Here is a 21,854-nt window from a genome sequence, read left to right as displayed (position 1 = left end):
CTTGGAGAATCACCTGCAGATGAGTCTCTCTCTGTAAGAAGAGTTTCCTCCTAGGGTAGAGAGAGGATGGAATATCAGAAGGAATATACTCATATGTCTAAAGTCTTGCCAGAGCTGGCCTGACTTCCCAGATGCTCCACGTAGCACCAACTTCAGGAAAGCAAGCCAAAACCGAGCATGAAGGTGAGAGACCATTCAAAAGCTGCATTTCTGGGCGACTTCCAGGGCAGCCCGGGTAAGCAGCAAAGAATAGAAAGTACTGTCTGTTCCTCTTCCACCTCCCCCAAATCTGACCCACTGAGCTCCCCCGACCAGTGTAGCATAGTGTGTTCGAACCATATGGGAGCTCGAGAGGTTCTAAAGGCATGTCACCATCCTGCTGAAGGCAACAAAAAGCCTCTGTCCAGCGGGTCGCAGCTGATCTCCCCCAGTACCTCCGCCGTCCTTCGCCGGGCCCTCTCCGTCCGCCCCGCCCCCTCGGACTCCACCACTACCAATTCCCACCGCAAACAAAAATCAAGTACTGAATACTGGGTCTTTGTTCTCCCTCACAGCAGAAGTAACCGCTCAGTAAATAGCCGGGAACTACTGACTGGAAACCTCGCGCATTGAGAAGTTGGTTTGGGCTCCTGAAGCGAGGGCCGGGTGGGCTTGGGGAGAGTCCCACTGAGTTGGTGGAGAGTGGGAGTCCGAAGGGGCAGTAGTCATGGGTCTCCTGAGGACGAGCTCGGGTGCTGGCCAGGCGCTCCGAGGGCTGCAAGGTTCGCGGATGCGGGGTTCCGGCCTCTTTGTCTTCTCTCCCTCCGGCCAGGTCACTCTCGAAAGCCGTCGTGAGCCCTTCCAGAGGCCTCCGACCGGGCTAAGCGCCCTGAGAGCACCCTCCGACCCACCCCTGGGAGCTTCTCCCTCTCGGGCTGTCGCTCAACCCACTCGCATTTCTGACCGCGGGCTGGCCTCACCCACTCGGGGTAGGGCTCCAGCCCGGGTGCTCCAGCCTTCCAGTCCAGCTCCCAAACCGGAAATCCGAGCGGGCGACCCGGGCGCTGGAGGCGCATGCGCAAGGGAAGCTCCCGCGACTCCTGCGGAGCACCAGCTGGAGCCAGCGAGTGGGCCCAGGCGAGCGCGGCTCACTTCCGGGACGCGGCGCGCCGACCCCTTCCCGGCTTCCCGTCAGCTCTCCTCAGCAATAGTCTCGGCGGGTACAGGCAGGAGGAGCTGCCCGTCCCGGGGTCCTGTGCGCGTGTAGAGGAGGGAGCGCTCGCCTCTTTGGTCGCCTGGTGAGGCCCTGGAGGAGGGTGCGACGGATATAGGGACTCGAGGTCCGCCGTGGGAATGATCCACGAACTGCTCTTGGCTCTGAGCGGGTATCCAGGGTCCATTTTCACCTGGAACAAGCGGAATGGCCTGCAGGTACTGTCCGCCTCAGAGCGCGGGAACTAGCGAGAGCGGAACGGGTGGAGCGAGCTAGTGCCAAGGGGAGGAGTCTGAGGGACCGAGAAGGCGGGGCTTGCAGGGGCCGAGGCGTGAGGGGCTTGTCCCTGGGTAGGTAGCCGGAGGGCTCAGTAATTGTATGTGCTTTTAAACTGAGTTTTGAAAGCTAGTCCAAATACATAGTGCCTGACACACAATAAGGGTTCAGCCAGTTTTTGTTGGACGAGAAATTGAGAGTGTTTCCCTTATTACTCCTCGACCGGGAAATTTCTGCACTAGGAGAATTTGGAGGGGGGTCTTCATGTAACCAGGAATGTGTGAGGGGGAAGGGCTATGTGCTATATGCTTTATCTCATTTAATCTTCACAACCACCTATCTCCATTTCAGAGATTAACTCCAGGTATCAGGGATCACGTAGCGATTAGCAAACTTGGTCTTGAACCCAGTTTTGTTTTTTTTTTTTTTTGTAGACTTTTTAATGATGGCCATTGTGACTGGTGTAAGTGGTATCTCACTGTACTTTTGACTTGCATTTCTCTAATAAGTAGGGATGTTGAACATCTTTTCACATCTAAAGGGTATTTTAAAAAGACTGTCCTCTATGTATATATAGAGTTTATTGCTGTTATTACCATAGAAAATAATCTGCATTCGTTATTGGTGGTGGGATTGAAACAAAATACAAATCTGATATATTTTAAGATTTAGGAGTGACTTTAACCAGTTTACTTAGATTTAAAGATGAGAAAACTGAGGCAAAGTGAAATTAAGTTACTTGTGAAAGTCAAAGCTAGTAAGTGATGAAGCAGAAATTCAAATCCATGCCTTTGTTATTTTATTTTCTTATATTTTGACTGATGGGTTTAGATTTGTATTGTTTAATTTCCAAGTATTTGGAGGGGTTTTTCTAGATATCTTAATGATTTCTAATTTAATTGCATTATAGTCAGAGAACAAGCTCTGTCAGATTTCAAATTTTCAAAATTTTGTTGAGCCTTATTTTTTTTTTTTTAATTTATTTATTTATTTTTGACTGTGTTGGGTCTTCGTTTCTGTGTGAGGGCTTTCTCTAGTTGTGGCAAGCGGGGGCCACTCTTCATCGCGGTGCGTGGGCCTCTCACTATCGCGGCCTCTCTTGTTGCCGAGCACAGGCTCCAGACACGCAGGCTCAGTAGTTGTGGCTCACGGGCCTAGTTGCTCTGTGGCATGTGGGATCTTCCCAGACCAGGGCTTGAACCCGTGTCCCCTGCATTAGCAGGCAGATTCTCAACCACTGCGCCACCAGGGAAGCCCCGAGCCTTATTTTTATCCTTGGTAATACTCCTTTTCTTGAGACCTACTTTGTCTGATAGTAACATAGCCAAGCCTGACAGAAAAACAGATTTTTATGTTTACTGTATGGTATGTCATTTTCCTTCTTTTTACTTTCAAACTATGTCTTTTTTTAATTCTTATTTTATTTTAATTTTTTTTGTTACATCACTCTGTTATTGGTCAAATCAGTCATACAATCAACTGGGTCATTCCATCACTGGATGACTTGAATAATATATATATTTTTTATACAGCAGGTTCTTATTAGTCATCAATTTTATACACATCAGTGTATACATGTCAATCCCAATCGCCCAATTCATCACACCACCACCACCACCCCCCGCCGCTTTCCCCGCTTGGTGTCCATACGTTTGTTCTCTACATCTGTGTCTCAATTTCTGCCCTGCAAACCAGTTCATCTGTACCATTTTTCTAGGTTGCACATATATGTGTTAATATACGATATTTGTTTTTCTCTCTCTGACTTACTTCACTCTGTATGACAGTCTCTAGATCCATCCACGTCTCTACAAATGACCCAATTTCGTTCCTTTTTATGGCTGAGTAATATTCCATTGTATATATGTACCACATCTTCCTTATCCATTCGTCTGTCGATGGGCATTTAGGTTGCTTCCATGACCTGGCTATTGTAAATAGTGCTGCAATGAACATTGGGGTGCATGTGTCTTTTTTTTTTTTTTTGCGCTACACAGGCCTCTCACTGTTGTGGCCTCTCCCATTGCGGAGCACAAGCTCCGGACGCGCAGGCTCAGCGGCCATGGCTCACGGGCCCAGCCGCTCTGTGGCATGTGGGAATCTTCCCGGACCGGGGCATGAACCCGTGTCCCCTGCATCGGCAGGCGGACTCTCAACCACTGCGCCACCAGGGAAGACCTGTAATTCATTTCTAATCTCATAGCGTTGTGGTCAGAAAAGATGCTTGAGGGCTTCCCTGGTGGCGCAGTGGTTGGGAGTCTGCCTGCCGATGCAGGGGACTCGGGTTCGTGCCCCGGTCCGGGAGGGTCCCACGTGCCGCGGAGAGGCTGGGCCCGTGGGCCATGGCCGCTGGGCCTGCGCGTCCGGAGCCTGTGCTCCGCAATGGGAGAGGCCGCGGCAGTGAGGGGCCCGCGTACCGCAAAAAAAAAAAAAAAGATGCTTGATATGATTTCAATTTTCTTAAATTGGCTGAGGCTTGATTTGTGACCCAAGATGTGATCTATCCTGGAGAATGTTCCATGCACACTTGAGAAGAAAGTGTAATCTGCTGTTTTTGGATGGAATGTCCTATAAATATCAATTAAATCTATCTGGTGTATTGTGGCATTTAAAGCTTCTTTTTCCTTTTGAACTCAGTTTTGTCTGGCTCCAGTATCTGAACCACTCTTTTCTACTCCTGCTTCCAGTAATATTATCTAATCATCTCCATAACTTAGTAACTTAGGTATTGTTGGCCCCAGTTTACAAATGAGCAAACTGAAGTTCAGAGAACTTTATGGTGGCTAGTCTTGATAAGGCAAGATTTGAATCTAGCTCTGTCTGATCACAAAGTCATGCCTGTTCCTATGAGAATTGGTAGTATAGGCTGTAGAGGAGCAGAAAATTTACATTCTTGGTCTATAAAACTTATAAATCAAACAGATTCCTTTTGTTATTATTTCTTTTCTCCTGTAAAACTAGCACAATGCCAGGAATATAGGAGAAAAATATTCAGGAGGTAATTGTTTGTGCCTGATTGTTGGAAGTAAAAAGAGATGAAAGAATATGGGAACAATAGCTGCCTTCCTTTTTTTCTTATAAAAAAGTCTCAATCGGATATTTTCCTCCTTAAGTTCTCAGCTTTAAAGTTACCTTCTCAGAAAAACCTTCTCTGACCACCTCTTTAAGTATACTCCTTATGCCATTATTTTCTATCACAGCAACTTGTTTATTTCCCTTATAGGATATCACAATTCATATTATTTATTGTTGTTACCTATGTTTAGTCTTTCTCTCACATAGATTGCCCATGGGGGCTAAGACCACAGTGGTCTTCTTCATAGATGTACCAGGAGCACCTAGTACAGTTTCTGCCACATAGTAGGTATTAAGCTATTTGTGAAAGAAAAAATTCCACCAAAGTCAGCAAATATTGCATACTTTCTGCAGAACGGTGTTTTTCACATTTTGATAAAGGGAAAAATTGTCATGAATGCCCAGTGTTGATAAAAATAAGTTTATTGTAATATTGAATATGTATACACATTAAGCTAAGTATAAACTCAAGCATATTGCTCTTAAACAACTGTAAAACCAGTTATTTTTACAAAGTAAATAAAACTACCAAACTGATAAATTCAAATTAACGTTAATCTAATGCAGCTTCTCAGCATTGGCACTACTGACATTTTGGACTGGATAATTCTTTGCTGTGGGGGTCGTCCTGTGCATTGTAGGATGTTTAGCAGCATCCATGGCCTCTACTTGCTAGATGCCAGTGGTATCCCCTGAGTTGTGGCAACCAAAACATCTCCAGACATTACCATGTCCCTTGGGGGCAAAATTGCCCCCACTGAGAACCACTGATCTAATGTAATATATACTGTTGTTTTGCTAAAACTAAATTGTCAACATTGAGTTAAATGGTAGAATGACTTTTCTGCAGATCTGGCTCTCTGTTTTCTATTTTGACTTCAGTAACTCTAATGAAGAGAATGCCTGTTCATATAAGTAGGTTGTACCAAATGGTACCAATAATTTTAAGCTATCGTTTGTTGTTTCAGAGTAACCAGACCTGGAACTTTTCTAAAACTCTGCCAACAAACACTGCTCAAATGCCAATTTTAATAGGAGTATCACTTAATAACTGAGTAGAGCTGTCCTAATAATAAAAAATTGCTGACATGTATTGAGCACTTGCTATGTGCTTGGCACATGTGATTTACATGTATTAATTTATTTAATCCTCACAATTATCATCTTTATAGGTATGAAAACTGAGGCACAGAGGGGTATTGCTTGCCTAAGATTTCAAGCAAGTAAGAGGCAACTCAGGGATTCACACCCAGGCAATCTGGCTCCAGAGACCAGGTTCTTAAGGACCATGTCATGCTACCTTTTAAGTTGTTAACTTGAAGGTATGGTTAGCATTGTGTCATTAAAATCTACATTAAATGGATTCCTAATCAAATTATTGTGGAATCAGTTAACAGAAAAATTCTTCTTTGCCTATTTATTCCTACAGTTACTGTTACATAAAGATGGCTTCCACAAAATACAATACAATATGAATGTGAAATATTCTGAGTTCCTTGGGAGTAGTAAATATGTCTGATTTTGTTCACTATTTAATCTTGGAATGTTAGCACAGTGCCTGGGATAAGTACGTGGTCACTAAAAGTTGGTTGATTCTCCAAAGAAGATATACAATGGGCAACAAACAAATGAAAAGATGATCAATATCGCTATTCATTAGGGAAATGCAAATCAAAAGCACAATAAGCTATCATTTTATACCCTTTAGGATGGTTATTACCAAAAAAACAGAAAATAACAAGTGTTGGTGAGGTTGTAGAGAAATTAGAACCCTTGTGCATTGCTGGTGGAAATGTAAAATGGTGCAGTCCCTGTGGAAAACAATATGGTGACTCCTCCAAAAATTAAACACAGAATTACAAATGATCCAGCAGTTTTATTCCTGGGTATATACCCAAAAGAAGTGAAAGCAGGGACTCAAATAGATATTTGTACACCCATGTTCATAGCAGCATTATTCACAATAGCCAAAAGGCAGAAGCAACTCAGATGTCCATAGACAAATGAAGTGAATAAACAAAATGCAGCATGTACATACAATGGAATATTATTCAGCCTTAGAAAGGAGAGACATTCTAACACGTGCTACAACATGGATGAACCTTGAAGACACTATGCTAAGTGAAATAAGCCAGTCACAAATGGATAAATATTGTAGAGTAGTCAAATTCACAGAGACAGAAATTAGAAGGGTACTTGCCAGGGTGTGTGTGGGAAGGAACAATGGGGAGTCATCATTCAAGAGGTACAGAGTTTTAGTTTGGGAAGATGAAAAAGTTCTGGAGATGGATGGTGGTGATGGCTGCACAACAAAGTGAATGCACTGGGCTTCCCTGGTGGCGCAGTGGTTGAGAGTTCGCCTGCCGATGCAGGGGACGCGGGCTCGTGCCCCGGTCCGGGAAGATCCCACATACCGCGGAGCGGCTGGGCCCGTGAGCCATGGCTGCTGAGCCTGCGCGTCCAGAGCCTGTGCTCCGCAACGGGAGAGGCCACAACAGTGAGAGGCCCGTGTACTGCAAAAAAAAAAAAACAAAGTGAATGCACTTAATGCCACTAAACTGTACACCTGATAATGGCTAAAATGGTAACTTTTATGTATATTTTGCTATGATTTTTTTCTTAGTTGATTGAATGAATACATTCTCCCCCTACTATTTTTCTGCTTGAACTGCTGTGAAATCTTTACATACCATACTAGGCTATCATTTGGCCATGATTTAAATTAAAAATACAAATGAAAATATGGACACTAAATTATATGTCCAGTTATAAGGTGCTTTTACAGATTATAATATGCTACGTTAATTTTACATTTTTATCAAAATGAAAACAAAATTTAAATTTTCATAGAGAATTTGTAAATCCTAAGAATATGTCTGAGAAACCTCTGGAATCTGCAGAACCAAGAGTGAGCAACATTGCTCAAGAGACTTTGTTGCAACCAGCTCAAAAACCCCATATATCCTTATAGACCATCCCAGGAAGATTCCATAAGGAATAGGTAATATACTTAGCCATGAAAAAGAATGAAATCTTGCCATTTGCGACAACATGGATGGGCCTGGATGATATTATGCTTAGTGAAATAAGTCAGACAGAGAAAGACAAATACTTTATGATTTCACTTATATGTGGAATTTAGAAAACAAAACAGACAAACATATCAAGACAGAAACAAATGCATTGATATAGAGGACAAATGGTAGTTGCTAGAAGGGAGAGGGATGGGGGAGGGATGAAATAGGTGAAGGGTATTAAGAGGTACAAACTACCAGTTACAAAATAAACAAGTCACAGGCATGTAATGTACAGCACAGGAATATAGTCAGTCTTTTTTTAAATAAATTTATTTATTTTGGGCTGCGTCGGGTCATTGCTGCTGCGCGTGGGCTCAGTAGTTGTGGCTCGTGGGCTCTAGAGCACAGGCTCAGTAGTTGTGGTGCACGGGCTTAGTTGCTCTGCGGCATGTGGGATCTTCCCGGACCAGGGATAGAACCTGTGTCCCCTGCATTGGCAGGCGGATTCTTAACCACTGCGCCACCAGGGAAGCCCCTAGTCAGTCTTTTATAATAACTTAGTATAGTGTGTAATCTGTAAAAATACTGAATCACTATGTTGTACACCTGAAACCAATATAATATTTATACTTCAGTTAAAAAAAAAAACAGGTAGTAGTGGCTGCCTCTGTGGAGGTTGACTTATTTTTTTTTTTTTTTTTTTTTTTTTTTTTTTTTTTTATTTTTTTTTTTTATTTTTATTTTTTGCTTTATCACAAATTTAATCAGTTATATGTATACATATGTTCCCATATCCCCTCCCTTTTGCGTCTCCCTCCCACCCTCCCTATCCCACCCCTCCAGGCGGTCACAAAGCACCGAGCTGATCTCCCTGTGCTATGCGGCTGCTTCCCACTAGCTATCTACCTTACGTTTGGTAGTGTATATATGTCCATGCCGCTCTTTCACTTTGTCACAGCTTACCCTTCCCCCTCCCCATATCCTCAAGTCCATTCTCTAGTAGGTCTGTGTCTTTATTCCTGTCTTACCCCTATGTTCTTCATGACCTTTTTTTTTTTCTTAAATTCCATATATATGTGTCAGCATACAGTATTTGTCTTTCTCTTTCTGACTTACTTCACTCTGTATGACAGACTCTAGGTCCATCCACCTCATTACAAATAGTTCAATTTCATTTCTTTTTATGGCTGAGTAATATTCCATTGTATGTATGTGCCACATCTTCTTTACCCATTCATCCGATGATGGACACTTAGGTTGTTTCCATCTCCGGGCTATTGTAAATAGGGCTGCTATGAACATTTTGGTACATGTCTCTTTTTGAATTATGGTTTTCTCAGGGTATATGCCCAGTAGTGGGATTGCAGGGTCATATGGTAGTTCTATTTGTAGTTTTTTAAGGAACCTCCATACCGTTCTCCATAGTGGCTGTACCAATTCACATTCCCACCAGCAGTGCAAGAGTGTTCCCTTTTTTCCACACCCTCTCCAGCATTTATTGTTTCTAGATTTTTTGATGATGGCCATTCTGACTGGCGTGAGATGATATCTCATTGTAGTTTTGATTTGCATTTCTCTAATTAGTAAAGATGTTGAGCATCCTTTCATGTGTTTGTTGGCAGTCTGTATATCTTCTGTGGAGAAATGTCTATTTAGGTCTTCTGCCCATTTTTGGATTGGGTTGTTTGTTTTTTTGTTATTGAGCTGCATGAGCTGCTTATAAATTTTGGAGATTAATCCTTTGTCAGTTGCTTCATTTGCAAATATTTTCTCCCATTCTGAGGGTTGTCTTTTGGTCTTGTTTATGGTTTCCTTTGCTGTGCAAAAGCTTTTAAGTTTCATTAGGTCCCATGTGTTTATTTTTGTCTTTATTTCCATTTCTCTAGGAGGTGGGTCAAAAAGGATCTTGCTGTGATTTATGTCATAGAGTGTTCTGCCTATGTTTTCCTCTAAGAGTTTGATAGTGTCTGGCCTTACATTTAGGTCTTTAATCCATTTTGAGCTTATTTTTGTGTATGGTGTTAGGGAGTGATCGAATCTCATACTTTTACATGTCCCTGTCCAGTTTTCCCAACACCACTTATTGAAGAGACTGTCCTTTCTCCACTGTACATTCCTGCCTCCTTTATCAAAGATAAGGTGACCATATGTCCGTGGGTTTATCTCTGGGCTTTCTATCCTGTTCCATTGATCTATCTTTCTGTTTCTGTGCCAGTACCATACTGTCTTGATTACTGCAGCTTTGTAGTATAGTCTGAAGTCAGGGAGCCTGATTCCTCCAGCTCCATTTTTCGTTCTCAAGATTGCTTTGGCTATTCGGGGTCTTTTGTGTTTCCATACAAATTGTGAAATTTTTTGTTCTAGTTCTGTGAAAAATGCCAGTGGTATTTTGATAGGGATTGCATTGAATCTGTAGATTGCTTTGGGTAGTAGAGTCATTTTCACAATGTTGATTCTTCCAATCCAAGAACATGGTACATCTCTCCATCTATTTGTATCCTCTTTAATTTCTTTCATCAGTGTCTTATAATTTTCTGCATACAGGTCTTTTGTCTCCTTAGGTAGGTTTATTCCTAGATATTTTATTCTTTTTGTTGCAATGGTAAATGGGAGTGTTTCCTTGATTTCACTTTCAGATTTTTCATCATTAGTATATAGGAATGCCAGAGATTTCTGTGCATTAATTTTGTATCCTGCAACTTTACCAAATTCATTGATTAGCTCTAGTAGTTTTCTGGTAGCATCTTTAGGATTCTCTATGTATAGTATCATGTCATCTGCAAACAGTGACAGCTTTACTTCTTCTTTTCCAATTTGGATTCCTTTTATTTGCTTTTCTTCTCTGATTGCTGTGGCTAAAACTTCCAAAACTATGTTGAATAAGAGTGGTGAGAGTGGGCAACCTTGTCTTGTTCCTGATCTTAGTGGAAATGGTTTCAGTTTTTCACCATTGAGGACGATGCTGGCTGTGGGTTTGTCATATATGGCCTTTATTATGTTGAGGAAAGTTCCCTCTATGCCTACTTTCTGCAGGGTTTTTATCATGAATGGGTGTTGAATTTTGTCGAAAGCTTTCTCTGCATCTATTGAGATGATCATATGGTTTTTCTCCTTCAATTTGTTAATATGGTGTATCACGTTGATTGATTTGCGTATATTGAAGAATCCTTGCATTCCTGGGATAAACCCCACTTGATCATGGTGTATGATCCTTTTAATGTGCTGTTGGATTCTGTTTGCTAGTATTTTGTTGAGGATTTTTGCATCTATGTTCATCAGTGATATTGGCCTGTAGTTTTCTTTCTTTGTGACATCCTTGTCTGGTTTTGGTATCAAGGTGATGGTGGCCTCGTAGAATGAGTTTGGGAGTGTTCCTCCCTCTGCTATATTTTGGAAGAGTTTGAGAAGGATAGGCGTTAGCTCTTCTCTAAATGCTTGATAGAATTCGCCTGTGAAGCCATCTGGTCCTGGGCTTTTGTTTGTTGGAAGATTTTTTATCACAGTTTCAATTTCAGTGCTTGTGATTGGTCTGTTCATATGTTCTATTTCTTCCTGATTCAGTCTTGGCAGGTTGTGCATTTCTAAGAATTTGTCCATTTCTTCCAGGTTGTCCATTTTATTGGCATAGAGTTGCTTATAGTAATCTCTCACGATCTTTTGTATTTCTGCAGTGTCAGTTGTTACTTCTCCTTTTTCATTTCTAATTCTATTGATTTGAGTCTTCTCCCTTTTTTTCTTGATGAGTCTGGCTAATGGTTTATCAATTTTGTTTATCTTCTCAAAGAACCAGCTTTTAGTTTTATTGATCTTTGCTATTGTTTCCTTCATTTCTTTTTCATTTATTTCTGATCTGATTTTTATGATTTCTTTCCTTCTGCTAACTTTGGGATGTTTTTGTTCTTCTTTCTCTAATTGCTTTAGGTGCAAGGTTAGGTTGTTTAGTCGAGATATTTCCTGTTTCTTAAGGTGGGATTGTATTGCTATAAACTTCCCTCTTAGAACTGCTTTTGCTGCATCCCATAGGTTTTGGGTCGTCGTGTCTCCATTGTCATTTGTTTCTAGGTATTTTTTTATTTCCTCTTTGATTTCTTCAGTGATCACTTCGTTATTAAGTAATGTATTGTTTAGCCTCCATGTGTTTGTATTTTTTATAGCTCTTTTCCTGTAATTGATATCTAGTCTCATAGCATTGTGGTCAGAAAAGATACTTGATACAATTTCAATTTTCTTAAATTTACCAAGGCTTGATTTGTGACCCAAGATATGATCTATCCTGGAGAATGTTCCATGAGCACTTGAGAAAAATGTGTATTCTGTTGTTTTTGGATGGAATGTCCTATAAATATCAATTAAGTCCATCTTGTTTAATGTATCATTTAAAGCTTGTGTTTCCTTATTTATTTTCATTTTGGATGATCTGTCCATTGGTGAAAGTGGGGTGTTAAAGTCCCCTACTATGATTGTGTTACTGTCGATTTCTCCTTTTATGGCTGTTAGTGTTTGCCTTATGTATTGAGGTGCTCCTATGTTGGGTGCATAAATATTTACAATTGTTATATCTTCTTCTTGGATCGATCCCTTGATCATTATGTAGTGTCCTTCTTTGTCTCTTCTAGTAGTCTTTATTTTAAAGTCTATTTTGTCTGATATGAGAATTGCTACTCCAGCTTTCTTTTGGTTTCCATTTGCATGGAATATCTTTTTCCATCCCCTTACTTTCAGTCTGTATGTGTCTCTAGGTCTGAAGTGGGTCTCTTGTAGACAGCATATATATGGGTCTTGTTTTTGTATCCATTCAGCCAATCTGTGTCTTTTGGTGGGAGCGTTTAGTCCATTTACATTTAAGGTAATTATCGATATGTATGTTCCTATTCCCATTTTCTTAATTGTTTTGGGTTCGTTATTGTAGGTCTTTTCCTTCTGTTGTGTTTCTTGCCTAGAGAAGTTCCTTTAGCATTTGTTGTAAAGCTGGTTTGGTGGTGCTGAACTCTCTCAGCTTTTGCTTGTCTGTAAACGTTTTAATTTCTCCATCAAATCTGAATGAGATCCTTGCTGGGTAGAGTAATCTTGGTTGCAGGTTTCTCTCCTTCATCACTTTAATTATGTCCTGCCACTCCCTTCTGGCTTGTAGAGTTTCTGCTGAGAGATCAGCTGTTATCCTGATGGGGATTCCCTTGTGTGTTATTTGTTGTTTTTGCCTTGCTGCTTTTAATATGATTTCTTTGTGTTTAATTTTTGACAGTTTGATTAATATGTGTCTTGGCGTATTTCTCCTTGGATTTATTCTGTATGGGACTCTCTGTGCTTCTTGGACTTGATTAACTATTTCCTTTCCCATATTAGGGAAGTTTTCAACTATAATCTCTTCAAATATTTTCTCAGTCCCTTTCTTTTTCTCTTCTTCTTCTGGAACCCCTATAATTCGAATGTTGGTGCGTTTAATGTTGTCCCAGAGGTCTCTGAGACTGTCCTCTGTTCTTTTCATTCTTTTCTCTTTATTTTGCTCTGCATTAGTTATTTCCACTATTTTATCTTCCACCTCACTTATCCGTTCTTCTGCCTCAGTTATTCTGCTATTGATCCCATCTAGAGTATTTTTCATTTCATTTATTGTGTTTTTAATCGATGCTTGATTCATCTTTAGTTCTACTAGGTCCTTGTTAACTGTTTCTTGCATTTTGTCTATTCTATTTCCAAGATTTTGGATCATCTTTACTATCATTATTCTGAATTCTTTTTCAGATAGACTGCCTATTACCTCTTCATTTGTTAGGTCTGGTGGGTTTTTATCTTGCTCCTTCTCCTGCTGTGTGTTTTTCTGTCTTCTCATTTTGCTTATGTTACTGTGTTTGGGGTCTCCTTTTTGCCGGCTGCAGGTTCGTAGTTCCTGTTGCTTTTGGTGTCTGTCCCCAGTGGCTAAGGTTGGTTTAGTGGGTTGTGTAGGTTTCCTGGTCGAGGGGACTAGTGCCTGTGTTCTGGTGGATGAGGCTGGATCTTGTCTTTCTGGTGGGCAGGTCCACGTCTGGTGGTGTGTTTTGGGGTGTCTGCAGACTTTTTATGATTTTAGGCCACCTCTCTGCTAATGGGTGGCGTTGTGTTCCTGTCTTGCTAGTTGTTTGGCATAGGGTGTCCAGCACTGTAGCTTGCTGGTCGTTGAGTGAAGCTGGGTGCTGGTGTTGAGATGGAGATCTCTGGAAGATTTTCGCCGTTTGATATTATGTGGAGCTGGGAGGTCTCTTGTGGACCAGTGTCCTGAAGTTGGCTCTCCCACCTCAGAGGCACAGTACTGACTCCTGGCTCCTCAATTTGGGATGATTTGTTGTCTATTCATGTATTCCACAGATGCAGGGTACATCAAGTTGATTGTGGAGCTTTAATCCGCTGCTTCTGAGGCTGCTGGGAGAGGTTTCCCTTTCTCTTCTTTGTTCTCACAGCTCCCGGGTCTCAGCTTTGGATTTGGCCCCGCCTCTGCGTGTAGGTCGCCGGAGGGCGTCTGTTCTTCGCTCAGACAGGAAAGGGTTAAAGGAGCAGCCTCTTCGGGAACTCTGGCTCACTCAGGCCGGGCGGGAGGGAGGGGCACGGAGTGCGGGGCGAGCCTGCAGCGGCAGAGGTCGGCGTGACGTTGCACCAGCCCGAGGCGCGCCGTGCGTTCTCCCAGGGAAGCCGCCCCTGGATCCCGGGACCCCGGCAGTGGCGGGCTGCTCAGGCTCCCGGAAGGGCGGTGTGGACAGTGACCTGCGCTCGCACACGGGCTTCTTGGCGGCGGCAGCAGCAGCCCCAGCGTCCCACGCCCGTCACTGGGCTCCGCGCTTTCAGTCGCGACTCGCGCCCGTCTGTGGAGCCCCTTTAAGCAGCGCTCTTAATCCCCTCTCCTCGCGCAGCAGGAAACCAAGAGGGAAGAACAAGTCTCTTGCCTCTTCGGCAGCTCCAGAGTTTTCCCGGACTCCCTCCCGGCTAGCTGTGGCACATTAGCCCCCTTCAGGCTGAGTTCTCGCCGCCAGCCCCAGTCCTCTCCCTGCGCTCTGACCGAAGCCCGAGCCTCAGCTTCCAGTGCCGCCCGCCCCGGCGGGCGAGCAGACAAGCCTCTAGGGCTGGTGAGTGCCGCTCGGCACCGATCCTCTGTGCGGGAATCTCTCCGCTTTGCCCTACCCAGGTATGTGGGGAGTTTCTTGCCTTTTGGGAGGTCTGGGGTCTTCTGCCAGCGTTCAGTAGGTGTTCTGTAGGAGTTGTTCCACGTGTAGCTGTATTTCTGGTGTATCCGTGAGGAGGAAGGTGATCTCCGCGTCTTACTCTTCCGCCATCTTACCCGGAAGTCCTCGACTTATTTTTAATGTATACCATTTTGTACTGTTTAAATTCTTTACCATGCATTAATGCCTATTTCAATAAATAATTAAGTTGGAACTGGGGAACAACGTCTTTGTAGTGATTTGGAAATCCTTTTGTTATCTAGAACTTACCAGTCTTAAATAGCCATCTTGCAAAGGGAGACAATCGTTCTAGTGAGCAGTGAGTAGCGGGCATCAGCATTTTTAGCATTATTCCTCTCCTGCAGGTGTCACAGGACTTCCCATTTCTCCATCCCAGTGAAACCAGTGTCCTGAATCGACTCTGCCGGCTGGGCACAGACTACATTCGTTTCACAGAGTTCATTGAACAGTACACGGGCCATGTGCAGCAGCAGGTAGGTTCCTGTTCTCAGGGAATGTACATCTCCCTAGGCCTGGAGCTATGTCAAGCTTTCAATGAATCCATTGGCAATTCATGTGATGTAAGTGTCAAGAAGTTATGAATTTCTCATCACTGGAATTATTCAAGTGAAGGCAAGGTGACTGTACCTCAAACAAGGGAAAATATACATGGGGACCAATTTAGGCAGATGGATGTAAGAGAAAGTATGCTTTGCCCAAGTTTTAAGAGACCTGAACTAAATCAGTTTGAGCTGGACCAGAATTCCAGTCCCAGAGGTGAAAACACAAAGCATTATTTAAAGTTCCTTTGCCACTCTGCTTCTAACTACTGCAGTCACATTGAGGCAGGCAACTAAAATCTTCAGGCTTCCCTTTTCTTATTTGTAAATAAGAGTTAAACTGGAGAAGGTTCTTGGCATGTGGTAAGACTTAATAAATATTATTGATTAATATAAATTAATTGGAAGTCAGTGCTTTATAGTGTAGAGGCCAAAGATTTGTTTCCTGTCCATCACTTACTGGCCATAGACTGCTCAGCAGTAACCTGAGGCTCGGTTTCCTTACCTATAAAATGGGGATAGATAGTACCTATCTAATAGGGTTGTGGGGATTAAACAAGGTAATTCATGCGAAGTGCCTGGCATATAGTAGACACTCAAAAATTTTTTTTTTTTTCTGTACGCGGGCCTCTCACTGTTGTGGCCTCTCCCGTTGCGGAGCACAGGCTCCGGACGCGCAGGCTCAGCGGCCATGGCTCACAGGCCCAGCCGCTCCATGGCATGTGGGATCCTCCCGGACCGGGGCACGAACCTGTGTCCCCTGCATCGGCAGGCGGACTCTCAGCCACTGCGCCACCAGGGAAGCCCTCTCTTTTACTTTTAACAGTCTGCTATTCTGTCAGTGGTAAGTAAGAAGATTGCTGCATTGTGTGACTCTGATTCAATGATGACTATTTCCCAGTGGAAAGAATGATTCTGGTCGAAGAGAAAGGCAAAGACTTCTAGAAAGGAAAAGGAAGGATGGTTTTCTGAAACAATGCAGTCAGTACCACCTGGCCCCTGTTATATAAACTGGTTGTCAGGTCCTTGGTGGTAATCTATGGGACAAAGGAGTCAGAATAATGCCTTATATTTTCATCTCTGGGACAGGGATTCTGATTCAAACACATTTTGTTGCAGAGAGAAGAATTTAAAATCTAATCAATGCCAGGGACTTCCCTGGTAGTGCAGTGGTTAAGAATCCACCTGCCAAGGCAGGGGACACGGGTTCGAGCCCTGGTCCAGGAAGATCCCACATGTCGCAGAGCCCGTGAGCCACAACTGCTAAGCTGGTGCTCTAGAGCCCGTGAGCCACAACTACTGAGCCCACGTGCCACAACTACTGAAGCCCGCGCGCCTAGAGCCCATGCTCCACAGCAAGAGAAGCCACCGCAATGAGAAGCCCGTACACTGCAACAAAGAGTAGACCCCGCTTGCCACAACTAGAGAAAGCCTGTGTGCCGCAACTAGAGAAAGCCTGCGTGCAGCAACAAAGACCCAATGCAGCCAAAAATAAATAAATAAATTTATATTAAAAAAACCTAATCAATGCCAGTTTGCTATGAAGTCATAATAATGAGAACACAATGATCAAAGTTGGAACCTGTATACATATTAATATAGATGAAAAAGGCTCTTAAGTGTTTGTGTATAACACTTTAAAAAAACCAAACGTGTCCTATATTCGTGTGACTATGTGGATCTTATATGTGAATTCCTACTTTCCCAAATTCTAAAGATATTTATAGTACCTCTTTTTTTTTTTTGAAAAGTAAAAGCAGTCTCATTTTTTCTTTCATTTTGTGATAAATGAAGACATTCAGTTCTCTGGAATGACACAACCAAAACAAAATCACCTGGTTGTAAGCCAACCTGGTCTGTTTCACCCTATGCCCATGCTGTTCTTATTATAGCTGGGAACATTTATCTCCAGGAACTATTAGTATCCTATGCAGCATCCTCTGGCTACAGTGTGCCTTATAACCTCTGAGCCCAAGCTTCCTACCCCATTTGTTGCTGAATTCTGCTATGGTATCTACCACCACCAGAGCCTGACCACGCAAATCAGTACATAGCCAGAAAGGCTAGTCATCATGGCCTCTAGTCAACTGTTAATTGCAGTTCCCCCGTGTAGAAGAAGAATGCTTTTATAAAAAAACTTCAGCTTTCTTGAAAGACAAACCATGTTTGTTAATAGCCTCTTGGTGGGTGTCTTCTAATTCCCCACATTGGCTATCAGGTTCGTGTTTTTGATGAATTGCCATCTAGGCAGGAGAAGGGTTGTTAGAAGGAGGACTGAGGTCATTTTATTTATTCAGTAAATAGTTACCATCTGTTCAAAGAACTGTGCTAGGAAATGAAATGCAAAGATGAACAAAATATGGGCCCTTGCTTCATGAAGCTCTTGGTCTAGTGAGGGGACAGATAAACAAAAGTTCAGTTCCAGCTCTAAACAGGGATGCTGTGAAAGCAACAAAGGGGAGCTATTAATTCCCTAGGGAGAGTTAGAAAGGGCTTTGCAGGGAAGAGGTGCTGGAGTTGGGTCCTGCAGGAAGAGTAGGTATTTGTCACAAACATGAGCACATAGTTATAAGCAGATCACACTCATTCACAGGGGTGAGAGATAGAAACAAGGCACATTCAGGGAACTGCTGAGTAATCTGTAAATGAAGATGTGAAGTTAGAAGAAGTTAAAGATAATTTTGGAGAGAGAGTAAGGGCCAGAATACAGAAGTTGTTGTATACCATGTAGAGGGGTTTAGATGTTATTCTGGGGCAAGGGGAAACCACCAAAGGGATTTAAGCTAGAAGTTATAAGGTTAGAATTGAGTTGTTGAAAAACCTCTAGTGACAGTATAGAGTAATACCTGGTTGTTTGTAACATCTGAGCCACTTGGAAAATGAAAACATTATCACATTTTAAAAGGTCTCTTCACTCAGGTTTTCCCCTCATTGAAGCACTGCTTTGATAGGGAATTATTTAAACAAAAAAATGCCATTAATAAAGGATAATGTCTTCCTTGGGTTTCAGGGTCTGAGCTGAAAAGTTGACTTCTCTTTGTTTGATTTCAGGATCACCATCCATCTCAGCAGGGCCAAGGTGGGTCACATGGAATCTACCTAAGGGCCTTCTGCACGGGGCTGGATTCAGTTTTGCAGCCTTATCGCCAAGCACTGCTTGATTTGGAACAAGAGGTGAGAAGAAATACGGGACAGAACACCTCTGGGACAGCAGATGAGGACATGTTCCTGATTTGAAATGCCCTTTGATACGGTCAGGTGGTTAAGAATGAGCTATTTTCGGCATGGCTGGAGGGTAAGTGTGCTCTCTGTGATTGCCCAAGCCATGATCGAAGTGGCAAGCGGATCACGGCAAAGGTTCCTGAGTGAGTTTAGAAGAGCCCTAGCTTTGGTTTTGTTATCACCTGAAAATCAACATTAATAATCTTCTATAAATGATCAATTCTCAATACCCTAAAATGAACCCTAAGCCTACTCTCACATTCGCTTCTGGTTTTCATAGATGAAATAGATTCGAGATATTTTATATGGAGCCATAATCAGAGTGTTTTTTTGTTGCAGTTCCTGGCTGACCCCCATCTCTCCATATCACATGTCAATTACTCCTTAGATCAGGTATGATGCCCAGATAACAAAATGCTTTGGAATCTGTTGATATCGTTAGAATAATCTAACTTAAAATATTATTTTTGAGAACTTTTTTCCTTCTGGATTCAGAGCCCAGCATTTGATATTTTGTATGCTTTCCTAGATCAGAACTGTTTGAAAAGTTCCAAATTTAGTGAAAACTTACTGTGTGATGTTAATGCTCTAGATTGGCCTCAGTATTAGCAATTATGCTCAAACATAGAAACTGCTTCTGTCTGCCATTCTCTTTCTATCTGCAGCCAACCCCTGTAGCAGATTGCCTTAGGATACTGGATCTTGGCTGTTCTGTGGTATTGCCATCGTTATGTTAAGTGGGACTATTTAGAAACAAAGGCATTTCCTGAGTTAATTTTTTTTCCTTGTATTTGATTATATACCATCCTAATTATTCTCTCCTTTGCAGTTCCAGCTCCTTTTCCCCTCTGTGATGGTTGTAGTAGAACAAATTAAAAGTCAAAAGGTGAGAATTTTCCTTTTTCCTTTTGCTCTGGTAAGCACCAAGGAAATACTCATAATTAGTTTTCCTTTACATTCTTTTTTGAAGAGCCTAGTTTTCAGTAGTTTTTATTATTTATTTATTCATTCAGTGATATCTGCTTGAGTATCATGCTAAGTATCAGGAATGCAAAAATAAGTTAGGACCCTGCCATTAAGCACCTCCTGGTCCAGAAGGTGGGGGAAATGATAATAGATATACCCAAGAATGCTGCTGGGTAAGAGAACAATGCTATGGATACTTGGAGGTGAGAGCATTTTACACTAAGGATTCAGAACTGTTGGTTATGGATCTTGAAGAGAAGCAGAAAGTTAATCCTTAGAAAGAAAGAAGGTAGTAGGTTTATTGTTAGGGTACTGGCAGTTTTCTGAGAATTGTTAAATCATTGGGTGAAACCCAGATGTTTATTAGTTAAATATGCCTATTCTTATCACAAGTTTTTATCATATGCATTGAAAAGTTAGGGTCTGCAATGTCCAGAGAATGTCTTTTCTGGGTAGAATTAATAATTCTGAGATGCTTTGAGATTTTACATTAGAAGAAGTATCTGCTGGTTCATAATTGGATCAAAAAGGACAAATGGATTAAATATGTTTAGTTCATTCATGTTCTTAAGCTGTTATATTTGTGCCTTAGCTTATTAAGAGTGTTCATTTGAATATAACTAGTTAACTAGTCAGTTTGTCAGGTTGCTACTTCATTTTTTTGCTGTATAAGTCTAGAAACTTACCCTCTGCTGCATTCATTCTGTGCTAGCGGAGCCAGCAGGGGAGGTGCTGTTTGACCCTGCAAAGCTGATGGCCCTCATCAAATAACATCGAGCTTTTATTGTGCACTTGCTGCATACCAGGCACTGTGCTAAGTGCTTTACATACATTATCACAGTCAGTCCTCTAAAAAATCAAATAGGTTAAGGAATGTGCTTAGGGTCACACAGATGGTAGTAAATGGTACAACTAGGATATAAACCCAGGGCTGTCTGACTCCAAATACTATGCTCTTAACCACTCTACTAAACCATCTCCCAAAATTGGAGGGGAACTTCTAGGTAAGTGGGGTTAGTGTAAGAGTCCATACATGCCGGCACATCTCAGTTGACTTTGAGCTTCCATTGGCCACAGGAAGGAGAGTGGAAAATGAGTAGAGGGATTGCAGATGGGTGAACCTTCCTTCCTGCCGAGGAGGTTGTAGGAAGCTGAGTGCTAAGGCTCAAAAAATGAGGTTGTGGGTGAGAATGGGGGAGTGCAAACAGGCACAGGGGATCCTTTTAGAGTGATGGAAATGTTATAAAACTGGATTACGTTGATGGTTGCACAATGCTGTAAATTTACTAAAAGTTGTTGAAAGTACCCTTAAAATAGGTGAATTTATTGTATATAAATTATACCTCAATAAAGCAGTTAAAAAAAAAAACAGAGGCAAAAGGACATTGAAAGAGGAAGCAGATTTTTAGAAAAGTGTATACCTTGTAAGTAGTCTGAATTAGGCCTTAATCTGAAGTAAGAGCTTTCTTTACCTCTTTTCTTGGAATTTCAACTCTAAATGATTCTGGTTTTTCCTTAGTGCAGTAGCTCTCAAACTTCATTGTGCATTAGAACCACCTGGAGCAGATTGTTAAAACCAGATCGCTGAGCCCTACCCCAGAGATTCTGATTCAGTAGGTCTGGAGTGAGGCCCAAGAATTTGCATTTCTTACAAGTTTCCAGGTGTTGCAGATGCTGCTGGGGGATGGGGGGGGGATGGGGAGGGGCAGGGAGGTGGAGGGTCCATACTTCGAGAACAGCTATTGTGATGTTGTGATTTATAATAAGAAATATAGATTTGGTCTTTGTCCCGTTTCTGGCACAGAGGTTCTAAAACTCAGAATTTCCTAAGTAATAAGAGCAATAAAGGTGACTTGATATTCATAACAAACCCCTTTCTACCACACCTGAGTTTGTTAATGAGGTGATTTTGGGAAAGCACTTAAGTATGGGGCTGGTTGCCAGGGGAACCACCCACGTGATTGGAGGGTTGGAACTTTCAGTCCCACCATTCCCACCTGACCTCTGGGGAGAGAGGAGGGCAGAGGGCAGAGAGCTGGAAATTGAGTTCAATCACCAATGGCCAGTGATTTAATTAATCCTGCCTGTGTAATGAAGGCTCCATAAAAACCCAAAAGGACGGGGTTTGGAGAACTTCCATGTTGGTGAGCCAGAGTGCCTCTATGTGCCACTATGCCAGGCAGAAGCTCCTTTGTTCGGGACCTCGCCCTGTGTATCCTTTTCATCTGGGTGTTGATTCGTATCCTTTAGTATCCTTCGTAAATAGGTAATCTAGTGAATAAGTGGGTTTCCTGAGTTCTGTGAGCTGCTCTAGCAAATTAGTGGAATCCAGGGAGGGGGAACCTCTGATCTATTA

At 42.3% G+C, this 21,854-nt stretch overlaps 1 protein-coding gene across 1 annotated transcript in view; it reads left to right on the top strand.

Moving 5' to 3' along the window:
* Positions 1-1,317: 1,317 nt before the first annotated feature.
* The window catches only part of TUBGCP4 (tubulin gamma complex component 4), a gene marked incomplete at its 3' end in the record, with an annotated part of 58,343 nt that continues 37,806 nt past the window's right edge, over positions 1,318-21,854 (top strand). The window contains exons 1-5 of the mRNA XM_079699126.1: positions 1,318-1,410; positions 15,116-15,244; positions 18,362-18,484; positions 18,872-18,925; positions 19,362-19,418. Coding sequence (XP_079555252.1) covers positions 1,333-1,410; positions 15,116-15,244; positions 18,362-18,484; positions 18,872-18,925; positions 19,362-19,418 — 441 coding nt within the window. The 5' untranslated portion in view covers positions 1,318-1,332. The remainder of the gene's footprint in view (positions 1,411-15,115; positions 15,245-18,361; positions 18,485-18,871; positions 18,926-19,361; positions 19,419-21,854) is intronic.

This window comes from Hyperoodon ampullatus, assembly GCF_949752795.1.
Source record: "Hyperoodon ampullatus genome assembly, chromosome: 3".
Lineage (NCBI taxonomy): Eukaryota > Metazoa > Chordata > Mammalia > Artiodactyla > Ziphiidae > Hyperoodon > Hyperoodon ampullatus.
This window is presented reverse-complemented; position numbering and strand designations above follow the sequence as displayed.